This window comes from Ceratotherium simum, chromosome 15, assembly GCF_057802395.1.
Source record: "Ceratotherium simum simum isolate JZ-2026a chromosome 15, ASM5780239v1, whole genome shotgun sequence".
NCBI lineage: Eukaryota > Metazoa > Chordata > Mammalia > Perissodactyla > Rhinocerotidae > Ceratotherium > Ceratotherium simum.
Genome location: NC_141914.1, coordinates 38,914,211 through 38,937,880, shown reverse-complemented (window position 1 = coordinate 38,937,880; position 23,670 = coordinate 38,914,211). Strand labels below are relative to the sequence as shown.

Here is a 23,670-nt window from a genome sequence, read left to right as displayed (position 1 = left end):
GGCCTCGGTTTCCTTGATATGAAACTTAAAGCACAAGTAATAAAATAAAAATACAGATAAAATGGACTTTATGGAAATTAAAAACATTTGTGCTTCAAAGAACACTATTAATAAAGTGATGACAAACCAAAGAATAGGAAAATATATTGAAATCATATATCTAATAAGAATCTAGACTCCAGAATATATAAACAACTCTCACAACTCAACAAAAAGACAGGGGCCAGCCCCGTGGCATAGCAGTTAAGGGCACGCGCTCTGCTGCTGGTGGCCCGGGTTCGTATTTTTTTCATATATATATACATATATATATATATATATATATTTGTGTGTGTGTGTGAGGAAGATCGGCCCTGAGCTAACACCTGCCAATCTTCCTCTTTTTGCTGAGGAAGACTGGCTGTGGGCTAACATCCATGCCCATCTTCCTCCACTTTATATGGGACACCGCTACAGCATGGCTTGCCAAGCGGTGCATCAGTGCATGCCCGGGATCTGAACCGGCGAACCCCAGGCCGCCACAGCGGAGCGCGGGCACTTAATGGCTTGCGCCACAGGGCTGGACCCTGGCCCGGGTTCGGATTCCGGGTGCGCACCAATGCACCACTTGTCAGGCCATGCTGTGGTGGCGTCCCATATAAAGTGGAGGAAGACAGGCACAGATGTTAGCCCAAGGCCAGTCTTCCTCAGCAAAAAGAGGAGGATTGGCATGGATGTTAGCTCAGGGCTGATCTTCCTCACAAAAAAAAAACAAAAAGACAACTCAAAAAATAAGCAAATGATTTAAATAGACATTTCTCCAAAGAAAAATAAATGGACAATCACACATGAAAAGATGCTCAGCATTACTAGGCATTAAGGAAATGCAAGTCAAAACCGTGAGACATCACTTGACACACATTAGGATGGCTACTATCAAAAAAAATCAAAAAGGAACATAAGTATTGGCAAGGATATGGAGAAATTGAAACTTTTTTTTGAGGAAGATTGGCCCTGAGCTAACATCTCTTGCCAATCTTCCTCCTTTTTTCCTTTTTTCTCCCCAAAGCCCCAGGAGATAGTTGTATGTCATAGTTGTACATCCTTCTAGTCGCTCTATGTGGGACATTGCCTCAGCATGGCTTGATGAGCGGTGCGTAGATCTGCGCCCAGGATCCGAACCGGGGAACCCCAAACCACCGAAGCAGAGCATGCGAACTTAACCGCTACGCCACCGGGCCAACCCCTAACTTGAAACTCTTATACATTGTTGGTGGGAATGTAAACTGATGCAGCCACTGTGGAAAACAGTTTGGCAGTTCCTCAAAAATTTAAACATACAATTATCATACAATCCATCAATTCTACTTCTAAATATATGCCACAAAGAATTGAAAGCAGAGACTCTAAACAGAGACTTGTACACAAATGTTCATAGCAACATTCTTCACAATACCCAAAAGGTGTAAACAACCCAAATGCCCACGAACAGATGAATGGATAAACAAAATGTAGCATATACATACAATGCAATATTATTCAGCCTTAAAAAGAACGAAATTTTTATACATGCTACAATATGGATGAACCTTAAATAGTAGGGTAAGCCAAAGATGCCAGGCACAAAAAGACATATTTTATAATTCCACTTACATGAAGTATAGGCAAATTCACAGACAGAAAGTAAAATGGCGGTTACCGGGGCGAAGGGGAAATGGGAAGTTATTATTTAGTGGGTACAGAGTTTGTCTGGTATGACGAAAAAGTTCTGGAAATGGGATAGTGGTAATGGTTGCACAACACTGAATGTACTTAATGCCAATGAATTGTACATTTAATGGCCAAAATGGTAAATTTTGGTATGTATTATTTTACCACAATAAAAAAAATACATGGGCCGGCCCCGTGGCTTGGCGGTTAAGTGCTTGCGCTCCGCTGCTGGCAGCCCGGGTTTGGGTCCCGGGCGCGCACCGACGCACTGCTTCTCCAGCCATGCTGAGGCCGAGTCCCATATACAGCAACTGGAAGGATGTGCAACTATGACATACAACTATCTACTGGGGTTTTGGGGGGAAAAATAAATAAAGTTTAAAAAAAAATACAAAAAAAAATTGTAGTTGCTGATATATTAGGAAAAAAAGACAGTAACAAATGGAATCCTCACATACTGCTTTAGGGAATGTTAAAACTGTGCAGCCACTTTAGAAAAACAATTTGGCAGTTCTTCAAAAAGAAAACTGGATATCCACATGCAAAAGAACGAACTTGGACTCTTACCTTACGCCATATACAAAAATTAAAAATGGATTAAAGACCAAAACCATAAAACTCCTAGAAGAAAACATAGGGAAAAAGCCTCATAACATTGGTCTTGGCAAGGATTTCTTAGATATGACACTAAAAGCAGAGGCAACAAAAGTAAAAATAGACAAATGGGACATCAAACCTAAAAACTTTTATGCAAAGGACACAATAGGTGAAAAGGCAACCTACAGAATGGGAGAAAAATATTTGCAAATCACATATCTGATAAAGAGTTAATATCTAGAATATATAAAGAACTCCTACAACTCAACAACAAAAAAAGCCAAATAACCTGATTAAAATGGACAAAGGACTTGAACATTTATCCGAAGATGATATTCAAATGGATAACAAGCATATGAAAAGATGCACAACATCACTAATCATCAGAGAAATGCAAACCAAAACTACAATGATGTGTCACCTCACACCCGTTAGGATGGCTACTACCATCAAAAAAATAAAAATAAAAACAGAAAACAAAATAAGTGTTGGTGAGGATGTGGAGAAATTAGAATCCTTCTGCACTGATGGTGGAATTGTAAAATCGCACAACTGGTATGGAAAGCAGTATGGAGCGTCCTCAAAAAATTAAAAATAGAACTACCATATAATCCAGCAATCTCACTTCTGGGTATACATCCAGAAGAACTGAAAGCAGGGTCTCCAAGAGATATTTGCATTACCATGTTCACAGCAGCACTATTCACAACAGCCAAGAGGCGGAAGCAACGCAAATGTCTATTGATGAATGAATGGATAAACAAAATGTGGTATATACACACAATGACATCAATTATTCAGCCTTAAAAAGGAAGGCAATCCTGTCACATGCTACAACACGGATGAACCTTGAGGACATTATGCTAAGTGAAATAAGCCCGTCAAAAAAGTACAGTATGAGTCCACTTTCACAAGGTATCTAAAAGTAGTCAAATTTATAGAAACAGAAAGTGGCATGGTGGTTAACAGGAGCTAGGGGAAGGCGAAAAAGGGAAATTGTTGTGTAATGGGTAGGGTTTCAGTTTTACAAGATGAAAAGAGTTCTGGAGAAGTTGCATAACAATATGAATATACTTAATACTACTGAACTGTACACTTAAAAATGGTACATTTTATGTGTTTTCTGCCACAATGAAAAGAAAAAAATTAAACATACAGTACCATATGACCCAACAATTCCACTCCTAGGTATATTAGCAAGAGAAATGAAAACATATGTCCACACAAAAACATACACATGAAAGTCCATAGCAGCATTATCATAATAGGCAAAAAGTGGAAGTAACTCAAATGTCCATCAATGGATGAATGAATAAACAAAATGTGATTTATCCAAATGATGGAATATTATTTGGCCATAAAAAGAAATGAAGTACTGACACACGCCACGACATGGGTGAACCTGGAAAACATTACACTAAGTGAAAGAGGCAGACGTAAAAGGCCACATGTTATGTGATTCCAATTATGTGAAATGTCCAGAACAGGCAAATCCATAGAGAAAGAAAACAGCTTAGAGGTTGCCTAGGGCTGACGGGAGGAGGGGAATGAGGAGTGGCTGCTAACGGGTACGAGGTTTCTTTTTGGGATAATGAAAATATTCTGGGATTAGATAATGATGCTAGTTATACAACCTTGTGAATATAATAAAAACTGTTGAATTGTATACTTTTAAATGGTGAATTTTATGATATGTGAATTATATCTCAATTGAAAAGAAAGATGCAGTGATTTGGGAAGCACTGCTTGGTCAGTGACCTCAGTCTATTTTCCTCCTTAGCCCAAGGAAGGTGATACAACCTCTTTTTCTCTTTTCCTAAAAAAGGACTCACTATCCCACTTGGAGGCCAGTAACTAAGTACAGGATCCCCTCTGTTTCTGAGGTGGGCCAGTTCATACCTCCACAGCTCCTCTATCTGAAGGAAGCCAGTCCTGTCAGTCCAGGCACTGACAAGCACATACATCCACAGCAGCTCAAGAACTGAGCTCAAGTGGTTCCTACCTCAGGTTCCCTGGGAACCAGGACTATAAGCACAGGGATCATCCTGTCGGCCTCACAAAGTGGCTACAATTTCTCTTCCTGGGCAGTATCCACCAAACTAGTTAAGGACTGGTCCCACACCTTCCTGGAATCAAGAGGAAATCCAGAGAGACTATCCATCTTCCATCCCCCTACTGGGATATAGACAGTTTGAAACTAATATGGGTAGATGGAAAGAATGGGGCAAATTCACAGTAAAAGAGAAAAAGGCCTTTACAATAATCACTAACCACTCTCTCTGCAGATGCGAATATCTAACCTCCCCTGTGAGTAACCTTTAGAAATCAATCGACAAACTCTATACATTGCTGGAGGACATTTAAATTGGTATACAACTTCTTTTAAGCAACTTGACAATACACAAAATTTTAAACACACATACTCTTTGACCCAGCAACTCTATTTCCAGTAACTTATCCTAAAAATATACTTGCACAAGAGTGCAAAGATCTATATATAAGGATATTCACTGCAGTATTATTTATAGAAGACTAAAAACAACTTAAATATCCACTAATAGAAAGCCTTGTTACATAGTATTCATTTCCATGGACTACTACAATGCCATTAAAAATAATGAGCCTGGGGTGCTGGAGATTTCCATTTCTTGATCTGGGTGCTAGTTACAAGTCCTCTGTGAAAATTAGCTATACATCTGACATGCGCATGTTCTTCTATATACATTATACTTCAATAAAATATGAGAAAAAGAATGCAATAGACCTACTTGTATTGATATGGAATGTCCTTTAAAATAGTAAGTGGAGGGCCGGCCCCGTGGCTTAGCGGTTAAGTGCGTGTGCTCCGCTACTGGCGGCCCGGGTTCAGATCCCGGGCACGCACCGACGCACCACTTCTCTGGCCATGCTGAGGCCGCGTCCCACATACAGCAACTAGAAGGATGTGCAGCTATGACGTACAACTATCTACTGGGGCTTTGGGGGAAAAACAAATAAATAAAATAAAATAAAAAAATAGTAAGTGGAAAAAAAAATCAAGGCGCAGAGGAGCATGTATTGCACGCTATCATTTGTGTTTAGATAGATGGATATAAATGCGTATATATAAATAGATACTTTGGAAGAATACACAAGCAGCAAAAAAGGCAACGGTTATTATGGGGAGGGAAACTGCAGAACTGGAAGCCTACACTGAGAGATTTATTTTTCATTTACATATTCTTTAACACTATTTTAATCTGTTACGATGAATATTTATTCATTTTACAATGACTAAGACTAACCTACATAGCCAAAAAGTGCTCCCTTTCTTCCCTGAGTGCTTGCCTGCTGCCTTGGGACAATTTGCTGCAACTTGGGCTGTAAATTAGCATCCAGATATCGGGATGAGGGGAGGCAGTGTGGTTTACAGAAAGGTCATTAGTGATGGTTTGCTGTAGTAGAAAGTGAAATTATGTAATAAAAAACATATTATTTCAACTAAGAAGTGAATTTGTTTCCAATCTCCACCCTTTCTAGCTGTGTGATCTCAGACAAGTTATTTAACCTCTCTGAGCCTCAGTTACCCCATCTGAACAATGAGAATACTACTAACAAGCCTCTTATAATTAAGAATAATAATAAGGATTAATAGTAGTATGTATGTATATAAAGTATCTTGCACAGTACTTGAAGCCTAGTTGGCACCCGATAATTAATTTTGTTTTTCTTTCTTCAGAAATAACTTGTCTGAAGACTGGAAAGCCAAGAGTTACAAGAAAAACAATGACAGATTAAAAGGTCAAGATTAACTAGAAGACCAAGTGAAACACCGCCTTACCAGCAACTTCAGGAATAGGAAAGGAGACCTTAGTCTGGGAGGTATAACTCAAAACCTTTGAAAGGTATAAGGGGAAAGAAAATTGAAACTAAAAAATAAACCAATCCTGGTAGAAACAGAACAGCAAAGAACAAAGAAGAGACTTTAGAGGTTGGGGCAGAAGGATCAAGGGCCTGGGGTACAGTGGTGCCTAAACTTGGAGCTGACAATAGATATGGACTAGTAGAGGAACTGGGGCACAGTTTGAGATTTCTCTTCCCATCCTCCTCCTCCCTGTCCCCTCCTCCATTGGATACAATAATTCAGCAGGTTCTTCTCTCTGGGCTTTACCTGAATCCCAATATAGTAATCAGCATTCTGCTGAGCTAACAGGAAAACCTGGCAAGTGCCTCATAGGCATCCCTAAAAGCTAGAAAGGAAGGGGAAATACTCTCCTTGGGGTCTGCCTGGGGATCTCCAGTATATGCTTAAAAGCCTTGTGGATCACCATGACATAGTAGTTAAGCCCATATGCTCCGCTTCGGCAGCCCGGGTTCATGGGTTCAGATCCCAGGTGCAGAGCTACACCACTTGTCAGCCATGCTGTGGCGGCAACCCACATACAAAATAGAGGAAGACTGGCACGGATGTTAGCTCAGGGCTAATCTTCCTCAAGCAAAAAAAGAGGAAGATTGGGACAGATGTTAGGTCAGGGTGATTCTTCCGCAGCAAAAAAAAAAAAAAAGGCCTGTGGATCAAGGCAATAGAATAGGAGACTAGCTGAAATGTAAAAGCACCAGGGACATGTCTAACTCTGAAAAATGCTACCTGACACTCACCCCTCATCCCACAAATACCAACTGAACTTATAAAAACTTTTTTTCAGAGCAATGTGACGTTTGGAGAGAGAGTTCTATGTAACAATTAAGACCAAAAAAATCTGCAAACCAACCAACCAACCAAAAAGGATTAAGACCAGTTCTCCAGCACATCTTGAAAAGGTGATTCCCAAGGACAGGTTGAGATAGAAGAGCCAAAACCTAGGGACTCTAAACCTGACATCAGCTCTAAGGAAGGGAGGTTTTTCACCTCACCACTGGACTCCACCTTAACAATAAAATAAATTACAGTATTCCTTATGATTTGAACTGTTCTTATCCAAACCTAGGAACCAAAGATACATGGATAAAGTTCAGATATTTCTTTTGCTATCTCAAGCTCAGGAACCAAATGCACTTGGATAAAACATTTTGCTGTCTGAACTTGCTATATCCAAAATCTTGCCATCCAAATTCATGAGCCCATTAGATTCAGACAGCAAGGAATCCTTAAGTGAAATGTTTGGTGTGATAGTGAGAAATCTTGAACCTACTAGAGCTTTCATGCTGCCACTGTCTAGGTGTGAGCACTACAAAGAAAAGAAGCACACTGGTCTCACAAAGCCCGGAAACTCTCTAAGTCAGCGGCCTCCTAAGGACTTGTCAAATTCTTTCAAAACACAAAAAGAAAAGAAATAACACTCAGAGAACATCTACAATCCAAGGAGAGAGAGGCACAGTGTGAATCTATCACCCCACAAATCTATCCTCGATTAAAACTAGGAGCTGAGCCAACCTCACGTAGGATCAGCCTAGGAAGCAATCGGGAAAGCTAAGCAAGGTAATAAGCTGGACGAATTGACCCCTCTGAAAAGAAACAAGACATAACTAAAGCACAAGTTTATTAATCATGAGAATCTTAGTATATAGTTAATTGATTATTAAGAACACTAACAGGGGCCAGCCCGGTGGCACAAGTGCGCGTGCTCCACTGCGGCAGCCCAGGGTTTGCCGGTTTGGATCCCGGGCGCGCACCGACACAATGCTTGCCAAGCCATGCTGTGGCGGCGTCCCATATAAAGTGGAGGAAGATGGGCATGGATGTTAGCCCAGGGCCAGTCTTCCTCAGCAAAAAGAGGAGGATTGGCAGATGTTAGCTCAGGGCCGATCTTCCTCACAAAAAAAAAAAGAACACTAACAAATGTTGTAAAGCTAGAGTCACTGCTACTAGAATAATTTATTTCCTACAAAAGAAGTCTGAGGTAACACTGCACAGATCACATTCTGAGCCTTTAAAAGTCACTTAGACAACCTGACAATAAGGATTTAAGATCTTTAGCATGACCATTTGCATTTATGTGACTCAAAGCACTTTATATCGAAGTTTCTAGGTAGATCACATCTGTCTCTCTCTACTGCTATGTCCTTCATGTCAAATGACTGATTTGACTAAAAAAAAAAGGTGGCTAACAGAGAGAATTCTGATTTTTAACTATCTCCAAATACCAACTTCTTTGAATAAACTATGTATTGGCATGAGAAAGGTTTTAAATTCAGATCCCAGGTTCCTTCAAATGTTAAATGGCATAAAATCTTTACCATCTTCAAAGAACACTAGGTATCAACTAATTGTGAGATACTTTGAAAATATCAAAAGAAATCAAAGCTTTGCTACCCCCTAAGGAAATGCTGTTAATTTTGGTTACTTTCAGAAAACAAGCAGACAAACCAAAAAAAACCTATTAATCTCAATGGAAACAGATGTGCTATTATAGAGCTATCTCTGAAGTTATCATACTTATTAAGACCTCACTGACTAATCAATTCTACAGCATAACAATATACTTTGAAAAATTTCAATCCTTTGATTCAAGATTCCATTAACATTTATTCACTCAACAGATTTTAACTGAGTGCCTTACTGTGTGCAAGATATGTGCTAGGTACTACAACAAAATGAAAAATCTCATCATTGTTCTCAAAGATGCTACATGTATAATTATATAAGGCAGGTTGTGTTATAAATGATTAAAAAGTATAATGAGTTCAGAAAAAAAGAAAGCACTTCCTGCAGAAAGCAATGTCTGAACCATAAGCTTGAAGACTGGACCAGGTTCCAACAAGGAGACAGAAAAATTAAACCTTCCAGACATAGGAAATAGCCTGAATGAAGAAAGATAAGCACCTTTTCTCCACTTAGGTAGATGCAGAAAATTAAAAGTACCATTAAATCTAACTATATTTGAGAAAAAGCAATATTTTGCTATTCCTCTAGGAAGATTTCTTTTCCTTTCTGCACAATTGTTAAAGAACTTACAAATCCATTTCCCCAAATTTCTCAAATAACTAAGTCCATAGAATATTGCACAACTGTTACCTTGAAGAGCCAGATTTGTCTTTCTATAAAAATTTACAAAAAACAAAAATAAAATTACCATGGTGATATGCATGGTATGCTTATATTTAAAGAGGGTTTTATAACCAGCACGGTGTAGTCAAGAGAAAATTGGCTTTAGAATGAGACAGACCTGGGTTTTGAAACTCAGCTCTACTACTTACTAGCCATGTGACCTTCCAAAAGCTCCTTCTCTGAAAGCCAGTTTCCTTATCTGTAAAAAGGGAGATAACTACCCTGTAAGCAACCCTGTGAGGAAGGGAGAAAGTGTGTATAAAGCATGCTGCATAAAGAAGGTACTTAATCAATGTCCCCTTTAGTTACTCATAACATATTTTACAAGCTAGAATTCCACAACAAAGATAGATCATTTGATCAGTATCATACTAGATCAAAATTAGAAAATAACTGACCCAGAGTATCATGTATACCTTTATGCCACACTACTTTTTATATTGTTACATTAGCTTCAAGGTACAGAGACTCTGTCTTCTAAACCACTGTTGAGCATGGTACAAAAGCCATTGACTGTAACATACTGTACCTTTTGGTTTGATTTCTCTTCCCTTGAATGGCTAAAACGTGTAAGCTAACACAAACCTGTCACAGTCCGCTGGCCATCACTTAGGTTATTCCACCACTTGTTAATCTAAAACAGAAGGAAAATTGCATATCACCATATGGTAAATACCTTCAGGCTAAGAAAATGAAAAGCCAGAAAGAAAATGCTTTGTGCATAAAAGAGGGATTCCTCATCTGTAAAAATCACTGGTGAACAACAGACATAACATATGGAAGAGTGGAAAGCATAGGTGTTTTATAGGCAAACAGCCTATATTCTCTACACAGAGCCACTGATTAGCTCTGTGACCTCAGACAAATTACTTCTGAACTTCAGTTACCTGATATATAAAATGGAGACAGTAATAGATCCCTAGCAGTACTGTTGTGAGGAATATCAGTAACGTAAAGCACCTAGCACACTATGAGATACAGATTGATATCAAGTAAGTGATTATTCACCAAGGTCCAATCTAGTTTAAAAATTCTGAGAATATTTTTTACTAAAATTGTTTTTTTTGTATAATAATAGCATTGAGGTTTACAAAAAGAAACAGACAGAGAATCCTGATCTTTCAGGGACACATTGAAATTTTCATGGATGAAATATGCCTAGGATTTGCTTTATAGTAATCAGTGGCAGGGAGGAAAGGGAAAGAAAAGGGATCAGATGAAGTAAAGTTGGCCATGTGTCAATAATCAATGAAGCTGGATGATAGGGGTTCATGATACTATTCTCTTTACTTTTTTATCTGTTTGAAATTTTCCATGATTAAAGTTTTTTTAATAAAAAACATGGTCTAACTATGAAATTGAAACAGACTTGGTACACTAATATGGAAAGAAATCCAAGGTAAAAAAAAAAAAAGTTAGAGATTAATATGTATATTGATCTATATATAATAATGATTCCATTTTTGTAATCATAACTAAATTATGTATGAGCTCTCAGACCTTATTCACTATATATATAGTGTGGTGTGGCAGAGGTTCCCAAGACTTTCACTTCCTATGTTATATCTATATATTGTTTCAATTTTCTTTAATAGTCATGAATTTTATATTTTATAGCCTACACTTTAACCATTATACACATCCCTCTTTAGATGAAGATTATGTATATTGCCTATGTCATTTTTCACCATTCTAACGAACCATTTGGCTATCAAAACTCTATAGTGCAGACGAGCTGGAAACCTGTAGCTTTCTAAGGGATCCAGGATTTCAGAACAGCTCAGTTTCACTGTCTTCTCAAACATATTGCACTGAATAAAAATCACTGCTAGTAGTCGTAGTTTTCACCTGCAAACATTACATCCCTTGCGGCCGGCCCAGTGGCGCAAGTGGTTAAGTGTGCGCGCTCCATTGCGGCGGCCCGGGGTTCGCCGGTTGGGATCCCGGGTGCACACAGATGCGCTGCCTGGCAAGCCATGCTGTGGCGGCGTCCCATATAAAGTGGAGGAAGATGGGCACAGATGTTAGCCCAGGGCCAGTCTTCCTCAGCAAAAAAAGAGGAGGATTGGCAGATGTTAGCACAGGGCTGATCTCCTCACCAAAAAAAAAAAAGAGCAAATATTACATCCATTGTTCTTCTGACATAAAGCCTCTCTAAATAGGTAGGGCTCATGCTTCTTGTATGTGTCTATGGGGAAACAAGGAGGAATGAATCCTTCTCCCTACTTAAAGGAACCTTGAACTATCACTAGGAAAAAGAAAACCCAAGGCTGCCCTTTCAGGCTCCCTCTGGCCAGGATTAAGTTCCTAGGAAGGAGAAAATTGAAGAGGACATCAACCCTCTCTCCAAATTGGAGGGGCACCATGTCATAAAGAAATGAAGGTGCTTGAAAACCAAATGGACCTGCACCCACATACTAGCTTATGGCTTCAGTGCTCAATAAGCATTGTCAAGTGAAATAAATATGTTTTATCTGAAAGGCAATATATTAAAAAATCAGTTCAGAGAAAACAAGGCCATCAACCTGCATATGCAGCAATGAAAAGCTCTAAAAGCTCTATATTTGTACCCTTTTCTTGCATCCTCATCCCCTGAGCACAGTTAGAAACACTCAACAGTGGATATCTACCAGAGGTATGTAAACATCAAGTCCCTGAGAAGCTTTTTAAAATCCACATAGCATCTCTACCCCTAAGGCATAAATATTTTGAAAAACTTCCTGTGATTCTAATATGTACTCTAAAATAATCCAGCAGGGTTATTTGAGAGAGGCCCCAAAACATTAATTTTTAACAACTATCCGTGGTGTTTCTTGATACCCGTGGGCAGAGGGACAAACTTCTTGGAACACTGTCAAATACAACATTGCCAGACATACAAAACATTAATAAATATTTACTGCAATGAAATGATTCTAGAGAAGAATATTAAATGCACCGATTTTACTTACATTTACTGATCTAATGTTGCCATTAACTAAAACATTTCATAAATAATCAGACTTCAAAAATTGTGACCAACTAGAACAAAGAAAGCCATGTTTATCTTTACCTCCTTTCTGAAGTCTCCTTCCTTTTGTGGTCTTATGCTATCCAACCAATCAGCTTTTATACCATCAAAATAACTCTGGACCCTGGATTTCAGTGATTCATATTGCCAAATAGCAGCTGATCCAAATGCACAGCCTGTAAACTATATAAAATTTATATATTACAAAAGAAACTTAAGAGAGAAATAGATCTATGCATAGTTCGAAGGACAATATTTCATTTCCATTGCTTTTACAAACCAACAGAAGGAACATCTGGCACAGTGAAACCTATTAGGTGAAAAGAACATTTGTTTCCTATTTTACTAACTTCACAGTACCCTGGGGCCTATTTACAGCTAGAAATTTTCAAATAAAATTCAAAATATCAATTTAGCATCACTTGAAATGTTATACCAAATAAGAGGCAGATAAGTTTCTTCTCTAGGGCTTACATAAGTAAACTAAATTCTAACAATTACTAAATTCCTGTTCTCCTGTAATCATTCATGACCCCAGATACCCAGATCCTTTTGATCCTCCTCCACTTGTCTTTACTTTTAGGGAGCCCAAATAGGACCAACAGTACTTTAACACTGCACCCGCAAGGCAGGTAACTCCTAGTGACGCGTAGTGACGCGAGCTCTTACCCCAACAGTAAAAAAAAAAGGCTTTACAAGAGTCCTTATAGGATAGGGAGAAGGATAAAAGACTGTTTCTTCTACAGGAGGAATCAAAGCACTTCTCTTGTATGCTTCACCACTTGTTCCTGTGTCTGATCTTCGAGGTTCAACCTTCCTGGGTGCTTTTCTGAATCCACATTTTTGCTGAATAAAAAAGTTAAACCTACAGGGGAAAATAACAGATTAGAAACAGAGCTGCATCTTGCAAACGTCAACCTCTGTGAACCTCCCCACCTGGCCTGTATTGTCAATGTCTCAGTTTATTCTCACTCTGTACCCGAAACGAAGCCAAGATTCCTACTCCTAGGTAGGATTCAAAGCCAAACATTGAACTGGTGCCCTTCTGGAAAAGCGGAGAGACAAAAAACTACACCAACTCTACAGGGACCTTGTTTGAGCTGTTACTGTGTATCAATCAACAAAATAATTTGTATCTATCCTCTACACAGAGTTTGCAGTCCTATAAAAAGCTGGAGAACTCCAAGTTGTTGGTTTGAATTAGCATAGAATGGCTCTGTTATTTTGTTTGAAGTCTGGTCAATTTCCAGAACAAATATTTAAATATTGAGTATTATCCCTGAAGTCACTCCAAATTCAATTAACTATTTCCTTTTATAAAAGTACTGACCAATATCAATTAACGGATATTCCCCACCTCTCCCCCTATTTATTGCACTAACAGTTTTGGGACACCCACCAAATGTCTTGTAAAGGATTTTGCTGTTTGAGTCCTTAGAGCTGGACTTCCTCAAAACATCTGACACTACTGATCACACCTTCCAGCCCCAGCTCCTGTAAGACTGCACTCCCTGCTCTTCAAATTCACTTTTCTGATGGCTTCCCCTTTTCTCCTATCCCTTAATGATAGATATACTCGGAGGCTCCAATAGTTCCTCTACAATCTCCATTTCAAACTCAGCCCATATAAATTCATGGAACATTTTTTTTCTTTTATAAAACTGTAACTTCCCGAGGTAGACGATGTAGTGGCCAGTTCCTGTTGGTTTTCGCTGTACTCTAAACACACTATCCTTCCAGACTCAAAGCTCCTTGAAAGCAGAAATCAGACAGGCCTTCTCATCTTTGTAATCCAGCCCCTGAAGCACTTGGGTTGAATAAAAGAATAAATTCATTTCTGTGCCCTGGATGACTTCTAAGGAAGTAAATTATTCAAATATATTTCTTTAGTCCTAACCTCAATTTTCTTGTCTTGTATTTCCGACTATATATTGGACATTTCCACTTGGATATGCTCCCCATTACTTTAAAACCAACAAAATCAAAAGGGAACTCCTCCTCCTCTACAAACAGCTCCATTTTCTTACTTCCTTGTTCTTCTAGTGGGACCACGGTTCTCTCAATCACTGAGGTTAAAAATCCAGAAGTCATTGTGGAGTTCTCCCTCTTCTTTATTCTTACCATCCAATTAAAAACCAAGTCAGTCAAATAAAAATACTGTTTTCATCCCTTATCTCATGCCTGGCTTACAGTAACAGCTCACTTAACTTCAGACATTTTAACATGTTGCATGTTCTTCTCCCTTCCTCATATCACCTTTCCTCAAACATTCAACGGTTCCTCAAATGCCCTCTCAGAAAGCCCAAAATCTCTACTTCCAACACAACTCCTTAGCTCACCCCTTCTGGCCTAGAATACTCTGCCATTTGCTAACACATTGGGTCCAATAATGCCGTACTCCAATTCACCCCCCACATTTTATTAAGCACAAATGTAATATTGTTCCCCTGCTTTAAACTCCACAAGAATTTTTCATCACCCCATCAAACTCAAGCAACGCTACTCTCTTGTTCTGGTACATACCACCCTTTGTTAACTTTTTTGTGCCCTTCAGAATTCAGTTCATTTATCTCCTCCAGGAAGCCTTCCTTAACTCCCTTGGGTTGAGTGTCTCCTCTGTACTCCTCGAGTCCTAAAGCACCCTTAATATACTCTTACACTTATCTCATTTATTGCCTGGACCACAACTAGATTATCACTTCAGTATTCACTGTAGCTCAACCACCACGCTCAGCCGTAATAAAGAAAAGGTAATTATCTGCTAGAGGAAAGAAGGGGTCAAGAATGATTGTTAGTTTAAACAACAATAAACTTACTTACAGCCAAAAGCATTCCTAACTGACATTACCTTTAGAATGGCAGGTTTTAATCTCACCAACTCATTTAAAATTCTGAAGCACAATGTTTGAAAAGGAACACAAACATACCAGGTTGGGAATCTGGACTTGAAGCAAAGCTAGACCTTTTGCCCAGAATAATATTTACCTTGAGAATCTCAACAGAAATAAGTGTGGGGCTGAGGACTCCAAGAACATCTCACACAAGTTGGCCCCAGGGTTAAGTTCAGATGCAGAATACACATATTAAGAGTATACACATTGGGAATTACAGTTGGACATTCAGAACTTCTTGGATAGAATTAAGTACTATGTCTTGGCTCATTGAACATCTATTCCTATTACCTAGGGTACATTCATACGCTGCAGGGACTGGAAAGCTAAAAACTGAATTTCCCAGGTATCCTTTTGGTTAGGATTCTGGATGTCATCAGGATCTGCTAATCAGATACACTGGCACAATATCTGAAGTCAGAATTGAGTTTAGTGAGAAGGCAGGACACAAAGCATCAATTTTGCTAGTGAAAATAACAGTGGAGGCAGCATAGTTCTTACTTTGGTCAGCAGATCCTGATTTGGCAGCAGCTTCCCCAGTCATCTCATTTATTATTATATAACTAGCTGCCCCCAAACTTAAATGTCCTAAACCCCTAACTTATTTCTCATGATTCTGTAAGTTACCTGCCCTCAACTGGGCAGTTCTTTTGCTGGTCTCACCTGGGGTCACTCATGCAGCCAGTCATTTGACTGCTCAACTGGAGCTGGAGAGTCTAAGATGGACTCACTCCCACATCTGGAGCCTTGGTACTAGTTGTCAGCTGGCCATCTCTCTCCAAATCAGTAGTAATCTTTCAGTAATCAACAGTCTGGCAGGGGCTTCTACCACGGCAGTGGGAGTGTTCCAAGAGGGAAAAGGCTAAAGCTGCAAGGTCTCTTCAGGCCCAGACTCTGGACCTTGCACATTACTTCTGCCACATGCTACTGGTCAACGCAAGTCACCAGGCCAACCCAGCTTCAAAGAACAGGGAAACAGATTCCCACTCTGGATGCGAGGAGCTGCAAATTATTGTGGCCATGTTTTTAAATCTACCACATCAGCTGTGGCAGAGGCAGTTATGACTCTGAAAGCTTAGTCTAGAACAGTAATTCTCAATCCTGACTCCTAAAGAGCAGCAGAATATGACACCCCAAAATATACCACTTTGGAATAAGGATTAGTTTGAGCTGAAGGCAACTAAGAAGAAGCAGATACAAAAAAACCTCTCTGCACTGCCCCTAAATGCCTAAAAGCAGGATATAAATTTGTAAAGGTGTACCTACTCTCCCCTCTCTACAAGGAGAGAAATTAATCACGAGACAACTCTAGACCCTCATGAGCCCAGAGAAGGCACCAGACAAATCTACATGACAAACTTTACTCACTAGCCCTGTCTTCCATTAGTTCTCTCATATACTACCTTCTCACAATTTGCTGCCCTAGAAACTCCAAGTCCTTTTTCTTTGTCTTGTCTTTTCTCTAAAACTTTGTTGTTCTTTGGTTAAAATGCTATATAAGTCCAAGTTCAAACCACCCCTTTGGGTTACTCATCACTGAGTACTCCCATGTGTATGTGCAATGCACAAGTTCATAAACTTGTTTGTTTTTCTCACTAATCTGTCTTTTGTCAGTCTAATTTACAGGGCCCCAGCCAATGAACATAAGATTGGTAGAGGGAAAACAGCTTTTCCTCTCCTATACTACACATTAGAACTGCCTGGTGAGGGGCCGGCCTGGTGGCACAGCAGTTAAGTGAGCGTGCTCCGCTGCGGCGGCCCGGGGTTTGCAGGTTCGGATCACGGGCGCACACCAACACACTGCTTGTTAAGCCATTGCTGTGGCGGCGTCCCATATAAAGTAGAGGAAGACGGGCATGGATGTTAGCCCAGGGCCAATCTTCCTCAAGAAAAAAGGGGAGGATCGGCATCAGATGTTAGTTCAGGGCTAGTCCTCCTCGCAAAAAAAAAAAAAGAATTGCCTGGTGAGCTCTTAAAAGTACTATACCACGGCTCCACTTCATACCAATTAAATGAGAATCTCCAGGAGTGGGACCAAGATATCAGTATTTTTAAGAGCACCCCAGGCGATTCTCAGGTGCAGGCAGGGTTGAGATCTACCACAGGTTTGGGAAAAACTTTAATGTACACACAAATCACCTGCGGATCTTGTTAAAATCAGATTCTAATTCAGTAGGTCTGGGATGGGATAAATCTGAGATTCTGCATTTCTAAACAAGCTCCTAAATTACAGATTGACAAACTATGGCCTGCAGGGTGGATTTGGTCCTCCAGCTAACAATGGTTTTTGCATTTTGAAAGAAAATGCATTTTGTTTAAAAGAAAAGACAAAGAATATGTGACAGAGACCACGTGTGGCCCTATCGTCTATCTGGTCTTTCACAAAATGAGTTTGCCAACCCGTCCTAGATAATGCCTGAACTGGTTCATGAACCACTTTAATCCCCCACTCTTCCGACAATATTTCTATTTAAATTAGAACAGTTATCTACAGGTTAACCCTATGGAACAAAAATTAGGATTTGTAACAAAACAAAAAATTCCAATACAAAAGTTTCACTAGAGCTAACAGCCGTGAGCATTTTTGGCTGACTTCCAGCATCCATGGCTCTCCAAACAGTAACCTGGAATTTCCAGCCATTTGATCTATTTGGGGAAGCACACCAACTCCTGACTGGCTTAAATCTACACATCCTGTTCCCTGGCAACTTGAAGGGATTCAAGGATGGACACATGTCCCAAGTTAGGCCAATCTGGTCCAGTGAAGTTCAATTTCAAGATTTTGTTTGTAATATTGGGGAAGTGAACTTTTTCTGCTGGATTTGAATCTAAAAGTATATAGCCCCAAGAGCTGCTAGCAGCCGTCTTACAAGGAGATAGTATGCCGAGAGAATAAAGCCAACATTTAGGAGGCAGAGCCAAGCCATGGAGAAAAATGGAGTCCTGGTGACAATCTGAAACACTGGAGCTTGCCTTACCAGAAGCCAGTCCTTATCTCTGGACTTTTTAACTACAGAAACCAATCAATTCCCCTAATCGCTTAGGTTGGTGGGAGTTGGGTTTTCTGTTAGTACAAGCATGCTTTAAATGTAATAAGTACTTCATCACACATTATATGACAAGGTACATTCTCGTCCTTAGGGAGCTTTTGTTTTAAATTTCTTAAAAGGCAAGACCAACCAGAAAAAACATGTTAAATGTCCCTAATTGCAAATGTTTGAGATCATATTTTTTGTGTGTGTGTGAGGAAGATCAGCCCTGAGCTAACACCTGTGCCCATCTTCCTCCACTTTATGTGGGACGCTGCCACAGCACGGCCTGGCAAGCGGTGCATCAGTGCACGCCCGGGATCCGAACCGGGGCCGCCAGCAGCGAAGGGCGCACACTTAACCGCTACGCCACGGGGCCGGCCCCTGAGATCACATTTACAGGCTTCGGTTCTTTAGCTCTACCCATTCAGATGGGTATATAAGATGGAAAAATAAACAAGTTACCTGAAATAAGTTCAGGAAACAAAGTTGAAGCAACACACTAAAATGGATGGTGGGGTGGGGGTGGGATGGGATGGGAGGAGGTGGTCACTAGAGGTATATACCAACTCACGAAGACAGATCTGCCTTTTCGCTCTGCTGCTTTGTTCCTTCTACCAATAACTCACGATTTGTGAAAGCAACCTAACATGCCCGAAGTGGGAAGATCTTAGGAATACATGAGATCTACACAATTGTTATGGTTCAGTTTTTTTTTTTATAATTTTATTTATTTTTCCCCCCCAAAGCCCCAGTAGATAGTTGTGTGTCATAGCTGCACATCCTTCTAGCTGCTACATGTGGGACGCAGCCTAAGCATGGCCCGAGAAGCGGTGCGTCGGTGCACGCCCCGGGATCTGAACCCCGGGCCGCCAGCAGCGGAGTGCGTGCACTTAACCGCTAAGCCACGGGGCTGGCCCTATGGTTCAGTTTTTTAATAGGATCCCATGACTTTTTTTTTTAATCTTTTTTTTTTTTTTTTTTTTTTTTTGCTGAGGAAGATTGACTCTGAGCTAACATCTGTGCCCATCTTCCTCTATTTCGTATGTGGGACACTGCCACAGTGTGGCTTGATGAGCCGTGTGTCAGTCCGTACCCAGGATCTGAACCTGTGAACCCGGGGCTGCCGAAGCGGAGCATACAAACTTAACCACTATGCCACTGAGCCGGCCCCTGATCCCACAACTTTTAAAAAGAAAAAGTCATATCTATGTATTTGTTGGCTTAATGGTGAATGAGGTAACACAGTCTCGGGAATTGTTTTTAACAGTGTGAGGACAAAGACAATGCAACTTAGATTTATGTACAAGTCAGCACTAACGTATATGTTACTAAAGATTTGTGCAAATAAATTGAGTAGAAACAGCCTAATGTTCAAATGGAGACAAGATGTGTCCAAGCAAACACAGAATAGATTCATTCTACTTAACAGAAAATAGATGTATTTAGGAGAGAGGGGAATTCTACATAAACTCTTACACGCCAAAATTTTCTTAAAACCCATCTTGAGTTAATAGATGGTGAATTAAACAGGGAAAAGAACTGAATATACCTGATATACTAATGTGTCAAGTATTTTACCTAAATATATCTTAAGACTGTCACCCCAATCTAAAAAATTTAAGCTCTGTGTAACTGCTACAATCAACTATTTTCTCTTAGATAGTTCCATACAACTGACAAAGTATGCAGGCTTCTTTCAAGCCTAAACCATTTTTCAGAAGTGCTGCCAGAAGTTTGATAATGGTAAAAAGCTTCTGAAGAGCCTAAATTGAGATTTTTCTCCTTTTTTCTGAAAAAGGCCAGATAGTAAATATTTTAGTCTTTGTGAAGAACAACTTAAATCTGTCACATATTATTGTTTTGTTTTGCAATCCTTTCAAAATATAGAAACACAATGCAGTCTATACAGAAAATGATACATAATAATGTACACCTTAAATTTATACAACATTATAAGCCAATATGACCTCAATAAAATGATAAAAAAAAAAATGTAGAAACCATTTCTGGCTGGTGGGCTGCCTTGGGACTGCTGTGGTTTACGGAACTCTTCTATCACCACTTGTAGTGCTTGTAAAAAATGCAAATTCTCAGCCACACTTCAGGCCTATTACATCAGAATCACAAGGACTGGGCCCAAAACTCTGCTTTTTAACCATATCCGTGACTTTATTCTTCTGCATACTAATTTTAGAACCACAGCAAGTCAAACCAGACCTAATCAAGTTATATACAAGGTAATTCACGCTTCCTACTAACTTTAAGTGCTTATTTCCAGAGGCAAGTAGGCATATATTCTATTTCCAGCTTACTTACGTTCTCCCGTAATGCTCATTTTTCTATGCAACCACAAAAATGTCATTTTCAAACTTTGATTTCAAACTTTGATAAACGGCAAACTTTAAAAAAATTAGATGCTAACCTTCAACATCACATGCATTTCTTCATTTGTTTTTTAGAACGGTCTCCAATTTTTACTGGAGGCTCCTCAATAATCACGTTATTTTTCTTTTCCTTTCCCTTCCTAATGCATATCTTTAATATTTAACACACCTGTTGCTTCCTTCTAGCCATATTCATTTTTCTTCCCCCTCAAACCTTAAGCAATTTCGAATTAAACAATGGAATCAGGACCATTGAACTCTCACACTTCCACCTGACCTCCTTCCTCATTCTCCATCTCCCCAGGAGGTTAAGATTAGAGCTTGAAGCTCCATGTTACAGGGTACCATGAAGTTAAAGTACAATATTTGCAAGTTTTTCACAAATCCCTGATCTAACTCACTTGGAGTGCTTGTTAGAACTACAGGTTCTGCCACTCGTCTCCCTGCGCCCCCCCCCCGCCCCCCTCTAAGTTGACAGGACCGGGGTGGGTCCTGGGAAATAATATATTCTACAACCACTCCAGTTGATTCTTAAGATTAGGCAACGGCTCCACCACACTGGAGCCTCAATTCTTTACCATGGCTCGCCCCCGCGTTGATCAACACTTTACGTTCTCTGCTACCATCAATCAGGTGGATTCCAGGCACCCATCTAACCAAGTCAGAAATCGGGAAGGTTGAAACTCTGGATTAAAGAACAGGAACAAATTTCAGAGCCAAAAAATATCCGAATCTTGGACAGTTGAGGGATTTCTCCTCGCAATTTAGAACTGAATTACCCTAACGCAAAAACAACAAATACTGATAGACCAAAATCTTCATACAGCTTCTACTCGGGAAGACTCGAGCAGTTTTCTTCCCAAATCACCTGGAAACCAAATATTCCACCGTCTCAATTCTCCAATAGAAAAGCCTCTCCTACCAATTTGCAAGAGGTAAAGTGACGCCCTCCTCTGACTCCGTCTTCTTAGTTCTCTAAACTCTAAAGAAGGTAATTTGTAGTAGAACATAGGTTTTATAAAGAGTGATAGAGAATAAAATCTCAGCTCTGCCATTCTACCAGCTGTGTAACTGCTTCACTTAAACAATGGGTCCAACACCTTCCTCGCGGGATTATGAGGCGTGGCACGCAATTAGCCCTCAGAGATTAGTTGCCCTTCCCGTCACGTCCCTCCTGATGGCCAAGGGGACAGCGCGGGCTCACGAAGAGCTGGGCGGGGGCTGGTCACTGGGCACCCCGGGGCAAGGTGGCGCGGCGAGAAGCGAAGACCGGACGGAGGCGAAAGGCGGAGGGAGAGAGGAAGGGACGGACGAGGACCGGGTGAGCTGGAAGCAGCAAGAGGGGCCTGCGCGGCCGGAGCCGAGGGGCCCAGAGGCGCAAAGCCCGCCCAGGGCGGCGGTCATTACCTGACTCTGAGCAGCCGCGGCGAGCCCAGGGCCGCAGGGAGCTCCCCGCAGCTGCGGCCGCCCGCCACCGGAGCCCACGCCTGGCCGCAGCCCCAGCCTCTGTGCGCCCAACCTCGCCACGCCATCTTCCCAACCTCTGCCCCACCATGGCCCGACCTTACCAACCCTGCCACGGAACCACTTCCGGGGCGAGGAAGAACCATAGAGCGCCGAGGCGCAGCCTAGAGCGCCCCCGCGCGGCCTAGCCGAAGCCGACTGGCTGGAGTCACCGGGGACCTGCCCAGGGGCCGCCCTTCTGCCCCCACCGCTAGAGCCGCACCTGGGAGCGGCGCGGGACAGGCGCCCTGCCTCCGCCACATTGAGGCCCAGTGGAAAAAGAGGAAAGACAACTAGCATTTGTTGAGTAATGCCATGTGCCAGGCGCTTTACCTAGGTTGTTGCATTTAATCCTTACAAAACGCTTGAGGTAGATATTGTCATCACTAATTTACAGTGGCTCAGAGGCTCGGAGAGAAGTGAATGGGGGAACCAACAGGGCAACCCAAGTTTTCTTTTCTTTTTTTAATTTTATTTATTTATTTTTTCCCCCAAAGTCCCAGTAGATAGTTGTATGTCATAGCTGCACATCCTTCTAGTTGCTGTATGTGGGACGCAGCCTCAGCATGGCCAGAGAAGCAGTGCCTCGGTGCACGCCTGGGATCTGAACCCCGGCCGCCAGCAGCGGAGCGTGCGCACTTAACCGCCAAGCCACGGAGCCGGCCTGCAACCCAAGTTTTCTTAAATGACTTCTTTTTTATGCATTTTATCATTTCATGTTATAACACACTTAAGAAGATGTGCCTCATACCTTTAACAAAATGTCCAGGCCTGAAATGAAAATCTGGATTTCTAGATAAAATTCAAACTTCTTCATGATACTGCCCTTGCCTACCCATCTGTCAGCTTTATTTCCTGCCACTCCACCCCTGCCTCAGACCGTAGCTGCAGCCATCCTGAATCATTTGCACCTACTTCTCCCAAGTTCACGTCCTATTCTCACCACCTGAAACACCTTTCCCTTCTCTCCCTTCTCAACCTACCTAACCAACTTGTCCTTCAGGCCACCCTCAATCGTCACCTCTTCTGGGAGGCTGTAGGGGACCAGTAGAAGTGACCAGAGCAGGAAGCTTTTATACCTTTTAGAAGAAGAAACAATAAATTTGTGAAGAATTGACAAGACAAAGGGGTTTGGGCTAGGGGTAGTCCAACTAGGACTAGGTGGTCCTTATCTTCCTTAACTAGGAAGATACGAGTTACTTTAACAAGGTTTGTTTGCAGATTCCTCTGGTGCCTGGTCTCTGGGCTGAGAAGAGCCTCTCTCCAGGAAGAAAGACCTTTCCTGCCTTTAGACAGAAAAGCGGGAGCTTTTCCTGCATTTACTTCATCTTAATTGCCTTCAGCTCAAAATAATTTTTATGTCAAAAAGGCATATTTTGGGGTGACAGATTCTGGTTTCCTTTAACATCTTTCTCAGACCTCCATTCTGATTTAGATGACCTTCATTTGTGCTTTCATACTGCTTTATGCTGTCAACACACATAATCCACAATCAATCTACAAAACAAAATTGGGATGAGTTTATTATGGGCCAGGT

General features: G+C 40.9%; 1 protein-coding gene across 1 annotated transcript in view; it reads right to left on the bottom strand.

Annotated features, from left to right (window-relative positions):
• Window positions 1-22,201, bottom strand: part of PARL (presenilin associated rhomboid like) — a 48,159-nt gene extending 25,958 nt beyond the window's left edge. Inside the window, exons 1-4 of the mRNA XM_004424670.3 lie at window positions 22,038-22,201; window positions 12,993-13,188; window positions 12,366-12,506; window positions 9,899-9,947 (exon numbers count right to left, since the gene is read on the bottom strand). Of these exons, the coding sequence (XP_004424727.1) occupies window positions 9,899-9,947; window positions 12,366-12,506; window positions 12,993-13,188; window positions 22,038-22,162 (511 nt within the window). The 5' untranslated portion in view covers window positions 22,163-22,201. The remainder of the gene's footprint in view (window positions 1-9,898; window positions 9,948-12,365; window positions 12,507-12,992; window positions 13,189-22,037) is intronic.
• Window positions 22,202-23,670: the final 1,469 nt, after the last annotated feature.